Source organism: Myodes glareolus, chromosome 4, assembly GCF_982192425.1.
Source record: "Myodes glareolus chromosome 4, mMyoGla1.1, whole genome shotgun sequence".
NCBI classification, from domain to species: Eukaryota; Metazoa; Chordata; class Mammalia; order Rodentia; family Cricetidae; genus Myodes; species Myodes glareolus.
Genome location: NC_142029.1, coordinates 3251142 through 3267833, shown reverse-complemented (window position 1 = coordinate 3267833; position 16692 = coordinate 3251142). Strand labels below are relative to the sequence as shown.

At 47.7% G+C, this 16692-nt stretch overlaps 1 protein-coding gene across 4 annotated transcripts in view; it reads right to left on the bottom strand.

The window, feature by feature from the left end:
- The window catches only part of Ulk4 (unc-51 like kinase 4), a 296222-nt gene that overhangs the window by 68173 nt on the left and 211357 nt on the right, over positions 1-16692 (bottom strand). For 3 of the 4 annotated variants that reach the window (XM_087905134.1, XM_087905135.1, XM_087905133.1), the window contains one exon: positions 11239-11424. The exons of the other annotated variant lie outside the window; for it this stretch is intronic. In XM_087905134.1, the coding sequence (XP_087761260.1) occupies positions 11239-11424 (186 nt within the window). The remainder of the gene's footprint in view (positions 1-11238; positions 11425-16692) is intronic. 4 annotated transcript variants of the gene reach the window in all.

Sequence of the window (16692 nt, the reverse complement as noted above, 5' to 3'; positions counted from 1 at the left end):
CAGGAGTTCTGCAGATTGGCATGCCATTCTGAAGCGTGGTTCCTGTGAGGGCCATGGGCCTGATGCCTCGATGAACACAAGAGCCCACTCTCCTGGCCTGTCAGATGGTGGGACCTCAGGTGCAAAAGCCACAGGCATGGACCATGAGCCTCATAAAGGGCAGCCTCGAGGGCAGAGCTGAACACAGCTCATGAATCTGCGGGCTGTGTGTGACTGTACAGAACTACTGGGGTTTTCCTTTCTCTCGCTCTCTCCCTCTCCTTCCCCCACTTCCTCCTTTCCTCCCTCCCTCTCTGAGGAAACCCCACTTGAACAGAAAAGGTAATTCCCACGCTGTGACTAGTCCAGCCTGGATGAAGCAGACAGTGCAGAAGAACATTCATCGGCAATGCTACTGAAAACAATTCAGAGGGCTCTGCCAGCTTTTCCTGCTGGGGATAAATATCTCACTATGTAGTATGAGTGATGGCTAAATGTTAAGTATCTGCTCAGGACAGAGGCAGGAGGATCACAGAAATTAGAGGCCAGCCTAGGTTATGTCGCGAGGCTGAAGACAGCTGGGCAGTTACAGAATGAACTTGTTTCAGTACACACACACACACACACACACACACACACACACCAGATCCAAACCCCAGCTTTACCACAAGCCCCTCTGGCCTCCACACACCTCTCTGGAATGGAGCTGATACCATCCTTCCACTCGGGGATTCTCTGGTGCTATCACATGGACTCGGCTCAAAGGTCATCCTGGGCACAGCTGGCTCTCTATAGATACCACGACTTGTATAGCATCAGCATGACAGTGACCATAAAGGAAACTGTTTCCTGAATGGCCCATGCTGATGACCATAATGTCACCATGGCGGGAACTGTGGAGGGAACCCCTCCTAGCCTGCCGTCCACGCTGACGGCCATGACGTCACCACGGTGGAAACCGTGGAGGGAACCCCTCCTAGCCTGCCATCCACGCTGATGACCTCATGGCCAGGAGAAGAGCTTGGCAGTGAACATTCTCAGTTACTCCAGCTCTTAGAGCTCCCAGCGAGCTTTGTGCGGGAAGCCCCAGTGTCCCTCCTCTCCAGCCTCTGTAGCTGTGATGGACTCCTCAGCCTGGGCTCCCTGAAGCTGAGGCCCTTCTCCAGTCTTTGTAGTGGTAATGGACTCAGTCAGACGGTGCTCCTAGGCAGTGGACTCCCCCACACCAAGCTGCCCATCCTGGGGATGCCCCAGGGCCACTGATGACACACTGCCAGAGGCTCCAGCTCTCCATGGCCAGGCAATTAAGCCTAACAAGGCACAAGGTACTCTCTGGGGGGCACACAGAGATGCCCACAGTAATTGGTAACAGGCTTCGGGCTCCCCAGTTGCTGGGGATTACGTACTGGCAGCAGAGAAGGCTGAGGAAGGGTCAAGACCTTGAGGGAGGCGAGATGGGGTCACCTGTGCTCATGCATAAGTCATAAGCGCTGTTGACGGAGCTGAGCTCTCCTGAGCGAGGCACAGTGAGGCTGATTCCGTCTCTGGCTAGGAGAGGGTGACGGAGCCTCCTTTAGGCTGTGAGGCACCTGCTCACTCACACTTCCTTTCCACATCTATGGCTGCAGTCACAGCCACACACTCAGGGGACAGCAAGGACGTGCATCTCATGGTAGGTTTAGCTCCCTGTCACTGAACCCTGGGCAGAGAGGGTGTATGCAAACAGAATCACTGGCCCTCTACTGAGAGAGCCAACGGATGGAAGCATGTGCTCTGCTTGGGTAACGTGGCTCCCTTTTCCACCGTATGATGTCACCTGTGTACATGTGTGTTAACCCATGTTTTCATGAACACCTTCTCTGCTTCAAGTTCTGTGACAGACTCTTTCATCATTCTGTCCCGCAGCCCTCAAAGGGGTCCACAGGGCAAGGCATTCAGTTTCGAGATGGTGAGTGATAAACCCAAGGACACATTCTGGGTCTCCTCTCTACATCTGGAAGGGCTTGCTTGGGTTGGGTGAAGGCACTCCTCCGGCCTCCTGCCTTTCCCCTGAACCAACCAATAGCAATGACGGCTCCCTCGGGACGTGCATCAGCAGGCACATGGCATCACCAGAAAAGCTGAGGAAATCTGTGTCCCCTGGGTTTGCTAAACCACTCCTTTCTTGAGCCGTCTCTCTGGTGCTGTGCCAAGGCTCCCTATGTGCAGACTCTCTGTAATGTCACCTGGGCTTTAGGGACACAAGACCCTAACAGAAATGTCCATTTCCAATAAGCAAGGGTGGCGGTGTTTATGTAGAGACATGAGCAGGCCTTGGAGAAACCAGTGGGCAGACACCAACCCTCAAACCATGGGCTCTGTGTGAGATGGGCTGGCCAGCCTGGGCTCTGGCTTGTCCCTCCTGCGCCTGTGCTGGATTGACAGAAGCGCCTTCTCCACAATACTGATGATGGGCCCAGAAAGCACCAGGGGTCCTCATTAAAATTAACCCTGCGATGAGGTCTAGGGCACTTGGTAGCTCTGCAGCCCCAGGCCAGGAGCAATTCTAAGGAAGAAAGGACTGGAGTCCCACACCAGAGGCTGCCTGGCATCCAGAGCCACCCGGCATCTCCACATCTCCAATATACACGCTGGCTCCTGAACACCTACTCTCTTAGTGCTGAGTCATCGACTGCCACGGGGAAGTCTACATCTCCTGTCTGTAAGGGGCATTTCTCCAAGTCATGGTTCATAATAACTTCTCATTTAAGAGAAAGAAAAAAATAAAAACTGAAAAGATGTGGCAGCCTTCACAGGCCTGAACTTTGACAAAACTCAGTGAAGCATATTCAAAATCTTGATCCTATATCTGAGATGCATTTCACATCCTAATGTGTTCTACAATGAGATAGCAGAAAATCCTGTGTATCGGGAAAATAAGATGACTAAAGTTTCTCTTTCAACTACAAAATTTATCAACAGGACAGAGGGGAGGAGGAAGGGACAGAGGGGACAGAGACTGAGGAGATGGCTGAGGGGTAAAAGGTATGCTGTACACAGCACTCCCCAGCACCCACGTAGAAGCTGGGAGTGGCGGTGTGTGCCTGCAATCTCAGTGCTGGAGCTGGGGTAGAAATAGAAGGAGCCAGGAAAACAGCAAGCTCCCAGTCCAGTGAGAGATTATCATCTCAAGAAGGCAAGAGAGAGACAGCCAGTGTCAGCTTCCAACCTCCACAGGTGCACACGCGCCTCCTCCTCAGTACACACACACACACACACACACACACACACACACACACACACACGAGTTCAATTTTCACCTATACCAATGGGCTGAATCAGACGACCATGTCAAATACACTAAAAATGTTGATTAAATCAGGGCTGACCTTCCCAGAGGAAGATGGAAATCACCTCCTGCCCCAAGAATCAATCCCATTGCAGGGTGAGTTTCTCTGGAGCCACCTAGAAGGGGTCCTGTTAATGTCAAAAAAGATGCACGATCCATCCCACACACTTTACAGGTTTAACCTTCGACGCAGAGAAAATCAAAGCGCTGTCAGAGAGCTAACCACTCCACAGTCAGAGGCTGGAAACCGGAACCTCAGAGCGACCAACCTCAGGAATACACCTCAAAAATCTTTCTACTTCTCACCCTATAGTCGAGTATTTTGCATTTCCTTATTTATTGTGCATGTGTGTGCTTGCACACCATGACACGGGTGGGGGGGGGTTCAAGGGATTGAACCCAGGCTGTTCTCCTTGCTGGCAAGCACCGTTAGCAGCTGAGCCTCTCAGAACTCTGCCTGTGCTCTTCTGTGGCCTTGCCCACTTGGAGACTACCTTCTGGGTCTCGTCCCCTGGGTCGTGACTGTAGAGAAGATGTGGGTGGACACTGGTCCCGGGTCACCAGTCACCGACTTGGGAGGCCTGGCTTTGATTCCATAAAGACCCCCTCCTACTGTGAGCCTGCTGAGAGCCAGGGCAGCCTTGTCCTGCAGTGAGCTAGTGAAGCAGTAATAACACCTTTCACTCCCGGAGGACAGGGTGGAGGCTAAGCTTGCTGTTCCTGGGTGTGGTGATTCTGGGGACCTGGGAACCAGGCCCAGACCTCGGTGACTCCTGTGCTCACCTGCAGGGAAGCATGGGGATGATGGGGGGGGGCTGGGGAGTAAGCAGCTCTCATGTGGGGTGGGGGCCATGCTCTGTCCTTCCTCTGAGCCCTGTTGTCCCAAGTCTGGGGTTCCTTTTAAGACTATTGTTGTTGCATGCGTGTATAATGTATGTGTGTGAGTGCATGCCCCAGGGCACACATGTGGAGGTCGGAGACATCTTTGTGGTGTGGGCTCTCTCCATCTTTCCATGGGCCCAGGGACCAAGCTCAGACTGCCAGCCAGGAAGCTCTCAGTGGCCTGAGACTGGGGCTCCCCAGGATCCTCACAGTGTGCCGGTTTCCTGCTTGGCGTGGGCTACAATCTCCTCAATCACAAATACTCTCTCAGGCCAATTTATTTTCTAGAAACTTCTCAACCTGAGTTTTGATAACGGGTGTTTTCCTGTTATCAGTGACCCTGTGCATTCAGTCTCATTTTTACAACAATCTTGAACATTCTGTAAAGCAAGTTTATGTGCGGGGGAGATGTATATGCCGCTCTACATGTGTGTGACGAGATACAGAGGAACTGGGTCAGCCACATCCTCATTCCCCTCCTTCTCCTAGGCTCCTCAAGCTAGCTGAGCATTCTTTTTGTTTTCCTTTTGGAGTTTCAATTTGTTAAAAAAAAATCCCACATGTCATAAAACCTACCATCTTAGTATACAACGTAGTGTTCAGAAAATCCATGGAGTTGCCACAGTCTCCACGGTCAATTGCAGAAGACTCCCATCATTTCAGAAGGAAATGCACCCTCCACGCCCCCTAGCAACGCCAATCCCTTTCTGTAGCTTTGGAGAGTCATCTGGTCATTACCCATCCTAGATCTAACGACTCACATGGGCGGACTTTTGTGTTTTACTATAATCCATCTACAAAAGTGAGGCCGCATGTTACTACCTCATTTCTTTTGATGGCTAATATTCTATTACAGGGACATATCACACTGTATGTATATTCTATTACAGGGACATATCACACTGTATGTATATTCTATTACAGAGACATATCACACTGTATATATTCTATTACAGGGACATATCACACTATATGTATATTCTATTACAGGGACATATCACACTATATGTATATTCTATTACAGGGACATATCACACTGTATGTATATTCTATTACAGGGACATATCACACTATATGTATATTCTATTACAGGGACATATCACACTATATGTATATTCTATTACAGGGACATATCACACTATATGTATATTCTATTACAGGGACATATCACACTATATGTATATTCTATTACAGGGACATATTACACTATATGTATATTCTATTACAGGGACATATCACACTGTATTTATATTCTATTACAGGGACATATCACACTGTATATATTCTATTACAGAGACATATCACACTGTATGTATATTCTATTACAGAGACATATCACACTATATGTATATTCTATTACAGGGACATATCACACTATATGTATATTCTATTACAGGGACATATCACACTGTATATATTCTATTACAGGGACATATCACACTGTATGTATATTCTATTACAGGGACATATCACACTGTATGTATATTCTATTACAGGAACATATCACACTGTATGTATATTCTATTACAGGGACATATCACACTGTATATATTCTATTACAGGGACATATCACACTGTATATACCCATTCGTCAATTAATTGTTGTTGTTTCTTCTCTTGGTTCTTGCGAACAATTCTTTTCGGAACTTAATAAACAGAATGCCTGTTTACTACATAACGAAAGACACTTCTACAAAAGCTTTGAGAAACGTAATTTTTGTAAGTCAGACTGTTGTTCCTCTTATACCTCTGAAGTGTGCGACATCGGTACATCCTTCAAGTCCACCTGGGACCCGCGACTGTCTAGGCAGAATGAGCTAAGGAGACAGCCATGCATTAGCCAACAGTTCACAGGAAACCCAACTGTCTCTCCATGTGCTGAGGCCACAACGGCATTTGTGAGCAGTCTCTCGGGCACCACAAAGGAGGCCCAGCTTCTAAGAGCATCATCGGAGAACATGCTTCTCTCACTTACGTACGGCAGTCAGGACTCAATACTCTCTACGGCGGATTAAAAACTGCCCAAGTTGTAAAGAGAATTAACAAATCCATTTTGCTGCCTGCTCATAGAGTGGAGTCCTTAGAAAGTATTGTCTCCATTACATTTTCATCGGAGACCAGCAAAGGGAAGTGCGGCCTGTTGTTACCGCGCCTGGGAGGTAATGACTTTCAGGTTGCTAAGCAACACCACAATGTTAAAGGCCCAAGTATCTGTGATCTCTAGAGACACTCAAATTTCATTAAAACCTGCTCATACCCACTACACAAAAGAGCTGTTAGGAGTTCATAACCAGGCTTGGGTTCTGGACATAATAATGATTTCTTTTTAAGTGGCATCAGAACTTGTATGGTACTTAAAAAGCAAATATTCTGGAGCTGTGATGAATACAATCTATAGCGTTTCTAGCACCTGTTCCTAGAAAGACAGCAAGTATGATTGGTTTGTAGTAAATAACAGTGGTTAGTGTCCTGAATAAAACCTATACTGGGTGGGAATTCGAGAGCCTCTCTGAAGCAGGGATAAACACTGTCCATGTACAAATCAGAGCGAGAGGCACAGGTGGTGTGAAGTGAGAGCTGCCACTGCTTCAAGGCCGAGTTGACAACGGCAGGCCTTTCAGCCCTGAGAGAAGCCACAAGGCCAGGGGGTACAATCTCTGCACACCCTGGAAATGGGCCCTTTCGGGAGACATTTGCAGGAGCTAATCCCCAAGGCAGGGAAGCTTTGATAGGGCCCTGACAAAAACTCTGTGTCAGCCCTGATGCTGGGCCTCGGTTTCTGACTTGATCTGTGTGTAGCTCAAGTCCTTCAGCTGTGGGTCGTGATCCCATGCGGAGCTGTGGAATCGAAGGCAAGGGTCAGGGGACGCTGCTGAGAGAGCATGATTCCACATTCGTTCAAACCAGGGCCTCAGCTGGGAAAAGCCGGTCACAAGCAACGTTATGAGGGTTCAACAGGCTATATTACAGATTGTAAATATATGTGAGTACAAAACATATATGCATGAAATAAAAATTAGTGTGCATGTGTATGCATACATACACATATGCATGCAATAACAATTAGTGAAAAAGAGGCCAAGGATTTGAAGGAGAGTGGGGAGGGGGCTATCTGGAGGGCTTGGAGGAAGGGAAGGGAGAAATATCGTAATTAAATGGAGGTGTCTGCAGTGATGCCGCATGGCTCAGCGCTACTGAAGCTGTGGTTGTGAATGCACAACGTCCCATCACACAGCACCGAGCGATGCGTGGAGCCTGGGTTCAGTCCCGGCAAACCCAGTTCAGCATGTGAGAATCAAACTGGTCGACCTCTGGTTGTATCACATTAGAAGACCTGGTTGTAAAAGCTGCTGCTTGAGGTTCATACACAATTGTTTAATGAACTCTTGCTTGAGATTAGAACAGAATTTCTGAAATGACCCCAAACACGCATCTGTCACAGTGTAACATATATGCAAAGAGGCGTGTTTGGCTTGACAGCAGCAAAAAAAGTTCGGACAAAGCCTGACATGTAAAAATGCTCCCGGTCCTGCAGTCACATTCAGCAGAGATTTAATCCTTCATGCAAAAGTAAAGGCACTCATTTATCTTAGTATGCAAATGCACTGTCGTCTTTAATAAATGGTAAACTTATGTGTATGGCAAATAATAGTTTTAAAATCTATTTCTTTGTGACTTATTAAGTGTTAGACCTATATACCCAGGGCTACGTGGAAAATTCTCACTTGTACAGGAGGAGTCCCAGGCAGGAGAGTTTACACATACTAGTGTATGAGCACACACACAGTCTCCAGAACATGTCCTCCTCTGATAGTTAAGAATTCTTATAGTTCCTTCCTTTTGTTTGTTGAAAAGATACCAGCAACTTATTCAGGGGCTTCCCAAGGTAACTTTCAGCTTCTGGCAATCACTGGCAGGAAGATCTGCCCAGCACATCCATGACCAGCAGGTGTGGAACCCAGGGAGGGTCCCCAGAGCAGGGGAGGGGGGTCCCCAGAGCCTTTCACCAGAACTGTGTGAGAAGCTTCTTGACTCCTACCACACTCACACTTGGGTAAGAGATATTGCTCTTAACAGCTTCCTGGACTCACAGTGACCCACGACCCATCCTTGGTGATACATATCTTTAATCCTAGCACTCAGGAGGCAGAGACAGAGAAGGTGGATCTCTGTGAATTCATGGCCAGCTTGGTTTATATAGTGAGTTCCAGGACAGCCAGGACTACGTGGAGAGACCCTGTCTCAAAAAGGGAAGGGAAGGGAAGGGAGGGAGGGAAAGAGAGAAAGAGAGAGAGAGAGAGAGAGAGAGAGAGAGAGAGAGAGAGAGAAACTCATTTTATCTTGCTATGCCTCCAACAATATTTCTTTCCTTTTGTGGTGAAAATCAGGTCCATTCTGAGTGTTGAGTTCTACAACTCCACCTAGTTATAAAACAGAGCAGGTGGCCGATCCCAAACCTGCAGGCTCAGAACACCCACGCACTGAGTGCTCTGGAAGCTGCCAAGTGAAGCTGTTGTCTGTGATGCCTGAGCCACACTCACAGGGCCCACATGCTGGACACATCTGCAAGGGCTCAGCCGTGTGACACATGTCCACAGAACATGTCTGTCCTCGTGTGGGTGGAAGGCACCTGGTGACCAACATCAGAACTTAGATGGGAATGACAGTGGGCACTTGCCACGTTCTACACGGCTCAGGGTTGACCTGACTCAGGCATCGAGGGAAGGAAGGAAGAAAAACAAATCTGTGATAGGTGGGCAGTGTTCACTCTGAAGGAACAGCACCGATGACACAGAAACTCAGAACCTCGGCACGTCATCACACACACCTCTAGAGAACGTGTCAGCAGGCGCAGGCTGCATTCATCTCGGAGCAGAAACCCGGGATGGCTAACTTTTGTGCACACTGGTTAATCGTTCCTAAACACATGTACCTAGACCAGGTGTCGCGGCACCTCTGGGCCCCACCTGGAGGGAGGCTTGGCCAGTTCCCATAGGCGGAAGGCTTTAGTGTTTTTGACACACCCATGACCATGTCAATAATACACATTCATGTAGGGCCTCGTGGGCCCCACAGGCACAGGACACAGGGCAGAGATGGTTCAAGGAATGGATGTGTGTGAGACAACCTAATCTCATTACCTCCAGTCACCCCGCGACACGCCTGTGAGAACACCCACTCCACGCCTGACACCTTCACTGCCCTGGGCACATGGGCCTGACAGCAGTCACCTTCTCACGGGTGTCTCCTGCTCTCATGGAGTAGTCAGCAGCCTTACCAGACGGTCTTAGGCCCCGAACAGGTTGGTGGTACTGCATAAGCCGTCATCATTTTGAGTTTTGGAGTGAGCTAGCTTTAGCTAACGGACATGGAGGCTAGCCTGCAACCCTCTAGGGACACTGCGAGCGGCACATAGGCTTGGGAGGGACTTGAGGAACAAACGCCCAGCACAGCTTCACAGCAAATGCACAAAGTATAATCAAAGCCTTCCGATTTCCTGGTACACAAAGGCAGGTAACTAGGTCTTCAGGCTCCACAGGCTCCTCGTGGTTTTCTGAACGCACTAAACATGGACGGAGGAAGGGCGAGGACCTAAGGACCCATTCAAGTCCATCAGCAGAAATTAAACAGCCTGTTTCTTAGTAAAAATTATGGCTTCAGAAAGATAGTACTCCAAGACTGGGACCCCATGCAGAAATGCCAGGATATTTCCTCCTCCGACCACACATCCACCCAACTAGTGAGAGCCACAGTAGTCCAGTCATGACAGACTCGCTCTAGGACCATCTGTACTTCAGGGTCACCTTCTCTGAATCCATAGGGCACACCTACCTCAAGACATTAACAGATATGGAGCCATGTCCCTGTCTCCTGGACAGCACGTGCAGCTAATGGCCTTGTTTGAGTCTGACCCTTGAGGGAAGGTCTTCCCTCTGTAACTTCTTACAACAGAAATACTCAGGAGTGTGTCCTCCATAACTCCATCACCAGGGGTAAAACTACAGTCATGAGACAGCAGTGAAAATAATTTTGTGATTGGGGTCACCACAGCATGAGGAACTGCAGTAAAGGGTCACAGCATATTGAGGGCGAAGAACCACTGCTTTAAAGAGACACAGATGAATACTTTTTTAAAAAATAAGGAGAGAGAAATTGAAAAAAAATAGATAGAAGGGGGCATTTCCCCTCAGAACACAATCCTGGGCAACAGAATTTATATTTTATGACTGTTACAAAACTCAAACATAGGACAGCACCACACGTAAGCCAGAAAAAATTAACATGCCGTTGATGGGTACATGTCTGTACTGAGCCTCAGCGTGTGGTGGACTGGGGAGGGCCATCTTTGCTTCTGGGGACTCAAACTGAGGGTCATGCAACATAACAGTGCCCAGCCTGTGCTCCTTAACGTGGCAAAGGACAAGCTGTGCAAGTCCAGGTTAACATATAACACGCTGGATGGTAGCTCAGGCTAGGAAAATATAACACGCCGGATGGTAGCTCAGGCTAGGAAAATATAACACGCAGGATGGTAGCTCAGGCTAGGAAAATATAACACGCCAGATGGTAGCTCAGGCTAGGAAAATATAACACGCCGGATGGTAGCTCAGGCTAGGAAAATATGACACGCCGGATGGTAGCTCAGGCTAGGAAAATATAACACGCCGGATGGTAGCTCAGGCTAAGAAAATATAACACGCTGGACGGTAGTTCAGGCTTGGAAAATATAACATGCTGGACGGTAGCTTAAGCTAGGAAAAAGCCGTTTACGTTACAAACTGGGGCAGTTGGCGAAGGAGAATACATGTGGCAGAGGTGTAAAAAAATCGAACCAATGTTAAATTCCTAATTAGAGAATTCTCTCTCTCTTTCTCTCTCTCTTTCTCTCTCTCTCTCCCTCTCTCCCTCTCTTTTCCTTCCTCCCTCCTTCATTTCTCTTACACTTCTCACATGGTCCAGAAACAATGTAACACACATAGACAATGGTCAATGCCAACCACAGATGACCGCACGGGAGGCGAACGGGAGGCCATGACTAGCCGACTTACCATCCTCCTGAGGATCCTCAGCAGAAGCTTCTGGTCCTTCGGGTCCTCCTTGGTCACCAGGAGGTTGGCAAAGGTCTCCAGGTTTTCTGGGGACAGGCTGTCGGGGCTGTCTCCTCCATACAGCTGCACTAGGATGGACAGGCACTTGGACGACACCTCGGAGACCTCAGGGTCCTCGCTGGGAAGCTGCAAGTGGGCAGAGAGGGCTGTGTAAGTGCTGCAGGGCCTGACCAGCTTCACAGTGGGAGCTGGGGTGTGAGGAGAAGGCAGGAGAAGGCGACGGGCACCCTAGCGACAGCACTGAAAGAAGCACCAGTCCAGTGCCCGTGCTCCTTCCTACACTCCAGTGGCCGTCGCGATGAATCCTACACGTGTAGCCAACACACACACTTTCTAACACATGTGTAGTGGGAGTGCCAACTGCATCAACAGCTTGGCTTTCGGGTGGTTCTCTCCCCACACCCATCCTTTTCTTTTTGGAGTCAGGGTTTCACTGCGAGCCCAGGCTGACCTCAGCATCCCCGCCCCCACCCCCACACACTGTGGTTACAGATGTGTCCCTGAATACCTCTTCACACACGTTTACTAGTAACTTCTTAGGAAACCTCTGCTGCATAAAAGAGACCAAGACTTATTATTCCTAAGTCATTTTTAAAAGTTACTTTTTTCAACAGGGTATTTTTCCCTATTTTCTCTCAGCTCACTATGGTACAGAGAAGCTACCGGAGATTCTGTGTTGCTTTCTACTCCTGAGTAACGTTCCACATAGCAGACACCCACTCTCTATGCGCACACTAAAGAAACGTGCTGTTTCAGATAAAACTATAGAACTCCTGAAAGCATCTGTGGGGGTCACCTAAAGTAAGTGTCTGTGTTCACTCCCTGAGGAGCCCAACGCAGTTGCCAGGCTGTGTGCGTGGACTCGGGTTTATCTTTAAGGAAGCCATGCCAGCAGCTCTCGACAGCAGCCAGAATCCCAGACATCATGCAGCTCCAGCGCGGTCCAGGCTCCTGTGCATGTGCTCAGCCTCCTGTGCATGCATGTGCTCAGCCTCCCGTGCAAGCGCTCAGCCTTGGCCTCATCCTATGGATGCCCGCTCCTCGCAGGCACGTGGTCTGTTTTACTTTACTTTGGTGTCCACCCATTCTTTGCCTATCAGTGACGAGTATTTGTTGTTGATATTTCTAGTTCCTTGAGCACCTCTGGTGCAGTTCCCTCTGGCCGGCTTCACATTCCCTCTAGCTTGGGGACATGTCCTTCTTGTCAAGTTCACAAAGACTCTGACAGGAAAATAAGGTAATTTTGATGAATTCCACTAACAGATTATTATTTTTTTTTATTTCTAGGAATGGTGCTTTGGTGTCAAATCTAAAAGTTCTTGACTAAACCTTCGATCCTAAAGATTTTGACTTATATTTTCCTCTAAATTTATTATAGTTTTATATTTTACACTTATATTTCACTTAACTTGAGGTTAACTTGCATATAAGATGCTGAAGCTTAGGAAGAGGGTTTTATTTCTAGTGAGTCTGTCTGTCCGTCCATCTGTCCATCTGTTGTTCCTGAAACCACACAGTTAAATCATCAGGAGGGCAGGGCAGAGCCCGCACTCAGTGCGAGGAGCGCTGGCTGCTCCTGCAGAGGACCCAGCTTGGCTCCCAGAACTCACCTGTAACTCCAGCTCCTGGGAAACCAATGACTCTGGCCTCCATGGGCTCCCACATACATGTGTGCATACCCACACACAGATACACACATGTACAATTAAAAAAATGACTCTTTGTAAAAATGACCTGGACACGTCTGCATGGCCATCTTTCTGCTTGGTCCATCCAGGTATCTGTCCACTGCCAGTCACATGCTGTCCTTGTACACCACGGAGAACTTCCCTCCCAGGGCTTTCTTCTCTTTCAAAAATTACTTCAGCCGTTTTAGGGTGTCCACTCTTCTTTATAAATTTAGAGCTGGCTTGCTGTCTCTCTCCATCTGAGGTGAGCCTTCCATGCAGGAGCGAGTATCTCTCTCCATCTATTCACGCCATCTTTGAGTTCTTCCCCAGACGTCGGCTGTGTTCTGGACGTTCCCGCTACTTGAGAGCTGTGCTGCGCTTTGCTCTTCTTGGGGTAATTTTACATGCTATTATTTCTTAATTTGAGTTTCTACACACTTGGTTACACATTCGGTAGAGATGTTTAAGAAATGAATGTTCGGATGTAATTAGCACCAAAGTTGCCGATACACGATTATATGATTGTAACTCTGATGAGCTTGGCCGCTGGACCTTTACTGTCTATGTTTGTGCCCCGGATGGAATGACACACTCAGGCAGGGCTGGTTTCCTCCAAGAACGCCCGCCTTGCTTCTCTATCCCATTGCACTTCTCAGAACTTTAGTACCATGTCAACTAAGAGCGGCAGCCACGACATCACGACTCTCCTCGTCTTAGGGAAGCGGGATTGAGCCGCTCACTATTAAATATGATGTTGGCTATAGATTTTTCATAGACGTTTTATCAGCTTGAGAAGGCTTGCCATCTAATCCTAGTTTGATGAGAATTCTTATGGGAAACTAGTGTGAGACTTTGTCACCACTTTTTCTGTATAGACTCATGTAATAGCCAATTTCTTCATAATACCATGTATCTGGTAGGATATATTAGCTGACATTTGCTGAACAAACCCCGTATATCTGGAGGGAATCCTGCTGGGCTACTGTGTTCTGTTACACATGTGTCTGCCACACACAGGTCTGCCACACACGGTCTGCCACACACAGGTCTGCCACAACAAGGGTCTGCCACACACAGGTTTGCCACAAGGGTCTGCCACACACAGGTTTGCCACACATGGGTACACCACACACGGGTCTGCCACACACGGGTCCGCTCAATTCACAAACACTGCACTGGAGACTGCTGAACCTAAGTCATGAGAGATACTGGCTTGTGGTTGTTTGTGTGTGCAAGTCACATGTGCATGGATATATGCCTCTGTGTGTGTGTGTGTGTGTGTGTGTGTGTGTGTGTGTGTGTGTGTGTGTTTTGCTGTTTTTCTTTTCTGGTCCTTTTCTTGAAGTCAGCACCAGACTGACCCCATCCTCAGTAAATGGATTGGGAAATACTTTCTTTTATTTTCTGTAAAAAAAAAAAAAATATTTAAAACTGTTGCTCAATCTTCTGTTTGGTAGAATATTCTGGTGAAATTACCTGGGTTTGGAGAGATTAGAAATTCAGTTTCTTTAATGATTTTAGAACAACTCGATGTTCATCTTGGCTGACGTTTTGTGGTTATAAAAGGACAGGTTTATTTCCAAAGTTGTCTGGAACATTCCCCAGAGCTCCTCTCAGGGGCTGTGCCCATGCCTTCCGTCCCATACCACACCAGTTATTTCTGCTTCTCTAATCTTTGTTAGTTTCTTCTAAGCTTTCAATTTTGCTCCTTTTCCCCCCAAGGAGTTTATTGTTTTATGTGATTGGTTTTCCTTTTTATTGGCTTCGAGTTGATTTTCTATTTACTTGTTTCCCAAGGTAGCATACAAGGTCTCCTTGCAGCATTTCTAGGCATACACGTCACTGCGCTTTGCTCTCCTCTGTTGCCCTCCCCTTCTGCCCTCCCCGACTCTGCTTGCTGAGCCCCTTCCTAGCCCCCAAATAGTCTCATTTCCTCTCTCCCACCCTCCATCCCTTCCTTCTCTTATTAATTTTGTTTGCATTGCAGCACTGGGGATTGAGCCCAGAGCCCCAGAAATGCCTGGCAACTGCTTCACTGCTAAGTGTTAGCTCTGAGGCATCCTCAGTATAGAAGCCAGGCTCACCTCAGTGTCCAAAGCACCAGGTCATACACAGTGCCAGCACGCCAGGCTCAACTTTCCTTTTTCTAATTTAAGTTTTTGATATTATAATTTTTTCTCTAAATGATACTTTCAGCTACACCCTACAAATTTTGATGTATTTTTGATGTAGTTCAATTCTATGTATTAAAATTTCCTTTAAGAATTCAAGTGTGTTTGCATTTTAGATGTTAATTTTTTTCCCTGCTGTCCTTTTATTGCTGACTTCCAGCTTGGTTCCACTGCTGTCAGGGAAATAACTCCAGGAGAAAGGTGAGCTCATGCTGGTAGCTCAAGGGTGCAGTCCCTCAGCGTGGGGCTGGACCCAGCTGCTCACAAACACCAGCAGTTGGGAGGCAGGGAGGGATGTGTGCTGCCCTCAGCCACATTCTCCACTACAAAGTTGGAGTCCAGGACCTGAGGCAGGGAATGGCGCCGCCCACAGTGTACAGTCACCGCCTCTATTGATGCAATCTTAATAATCCCCACAGGCACACGCAGGGGCTCATCTCCCAACTGCTTCTAGGCTCTGACACCTTGACAACTAATGCTACGGCAAATGGCTTCGTCTGTGCAGAAACTTCACTGGTTTTATCGTCATTGTTTATTGCTCTCCTAACTTTATTTATAGACTCAACCACATCCAATTAAACTTGAACTTAAAATAAAGATGTCACCATTATACTTTAAGCACATCCATTTGGCACCTTGTTTTTTCTGTCAGCCTAGCTTCTCAGAAACGTTCTTCCTGGCCACCTGGAGTACTTTGAGGGTTGATGAGATATAAGCAGACACACATATCTGGATATAATTCTAAGGAAATTTCTAAGGAAATTATGTGTTCTAAGGAAACACACACCTGAATTTTAAAACTGTTTTAAAGTAATTTAAAATCACAGTTATGCTGTGTTTGTTTTGCTTTAATCAATGCATCCAAACACAAAGTATTTCAGAAATCTCTCTCAGTGTGTTTTCTATTTTAAACATATTACCTACTGCAGTGCTTTGTCAGAAATTATATGGGATACTTAGTTCCAGAGAAGAAAATATATTAACAAAGAGAATAAAAATAACCACTTCAGAGCAATGCTTCCTGCCCCTTTGATGCTGCTGACGGCTCCGCAGACAGATCTCCGCACTGTTTCGCAGGATTCCCCCCAAGGCCACCAATCCTGACGTTCCCTTTGCTCGCTTCCCCACGCCGTGCCTGCCCGCCCGGCCGCAGTGAGAATATCACTTGGTGCTGGAAATGCCCAGTGTCTGTGCCGCTGTTCCCTCTCCTCGGGGTGACGGGTGCCTCTGGGTCTCCACCCGACACGTCATACTCTTAAATGTGGGGATTTAGAAGGACAAAGACCTGCCACTCCCTCTATTGATCCAATTCTACACATCACAGATTTAGAAAACTTCCCAAAGACAAACTGAAAGGTACAGGTGGCACAGATGAGACCTGGCTTGTCCCGAGCAGTGTCCACAATGCCCTGCAGAGTTTACTGTCCGCTGCTGGATGGCAGGGGAACACATCTCTTTAGAAAGGCCCTTTCCTTAACCCAGAATGGTGCAGCTTCAGAGAATGGGTGTGTCAGCAGTCATTGCAAAGATCAAACACTGACATTAATAACAGC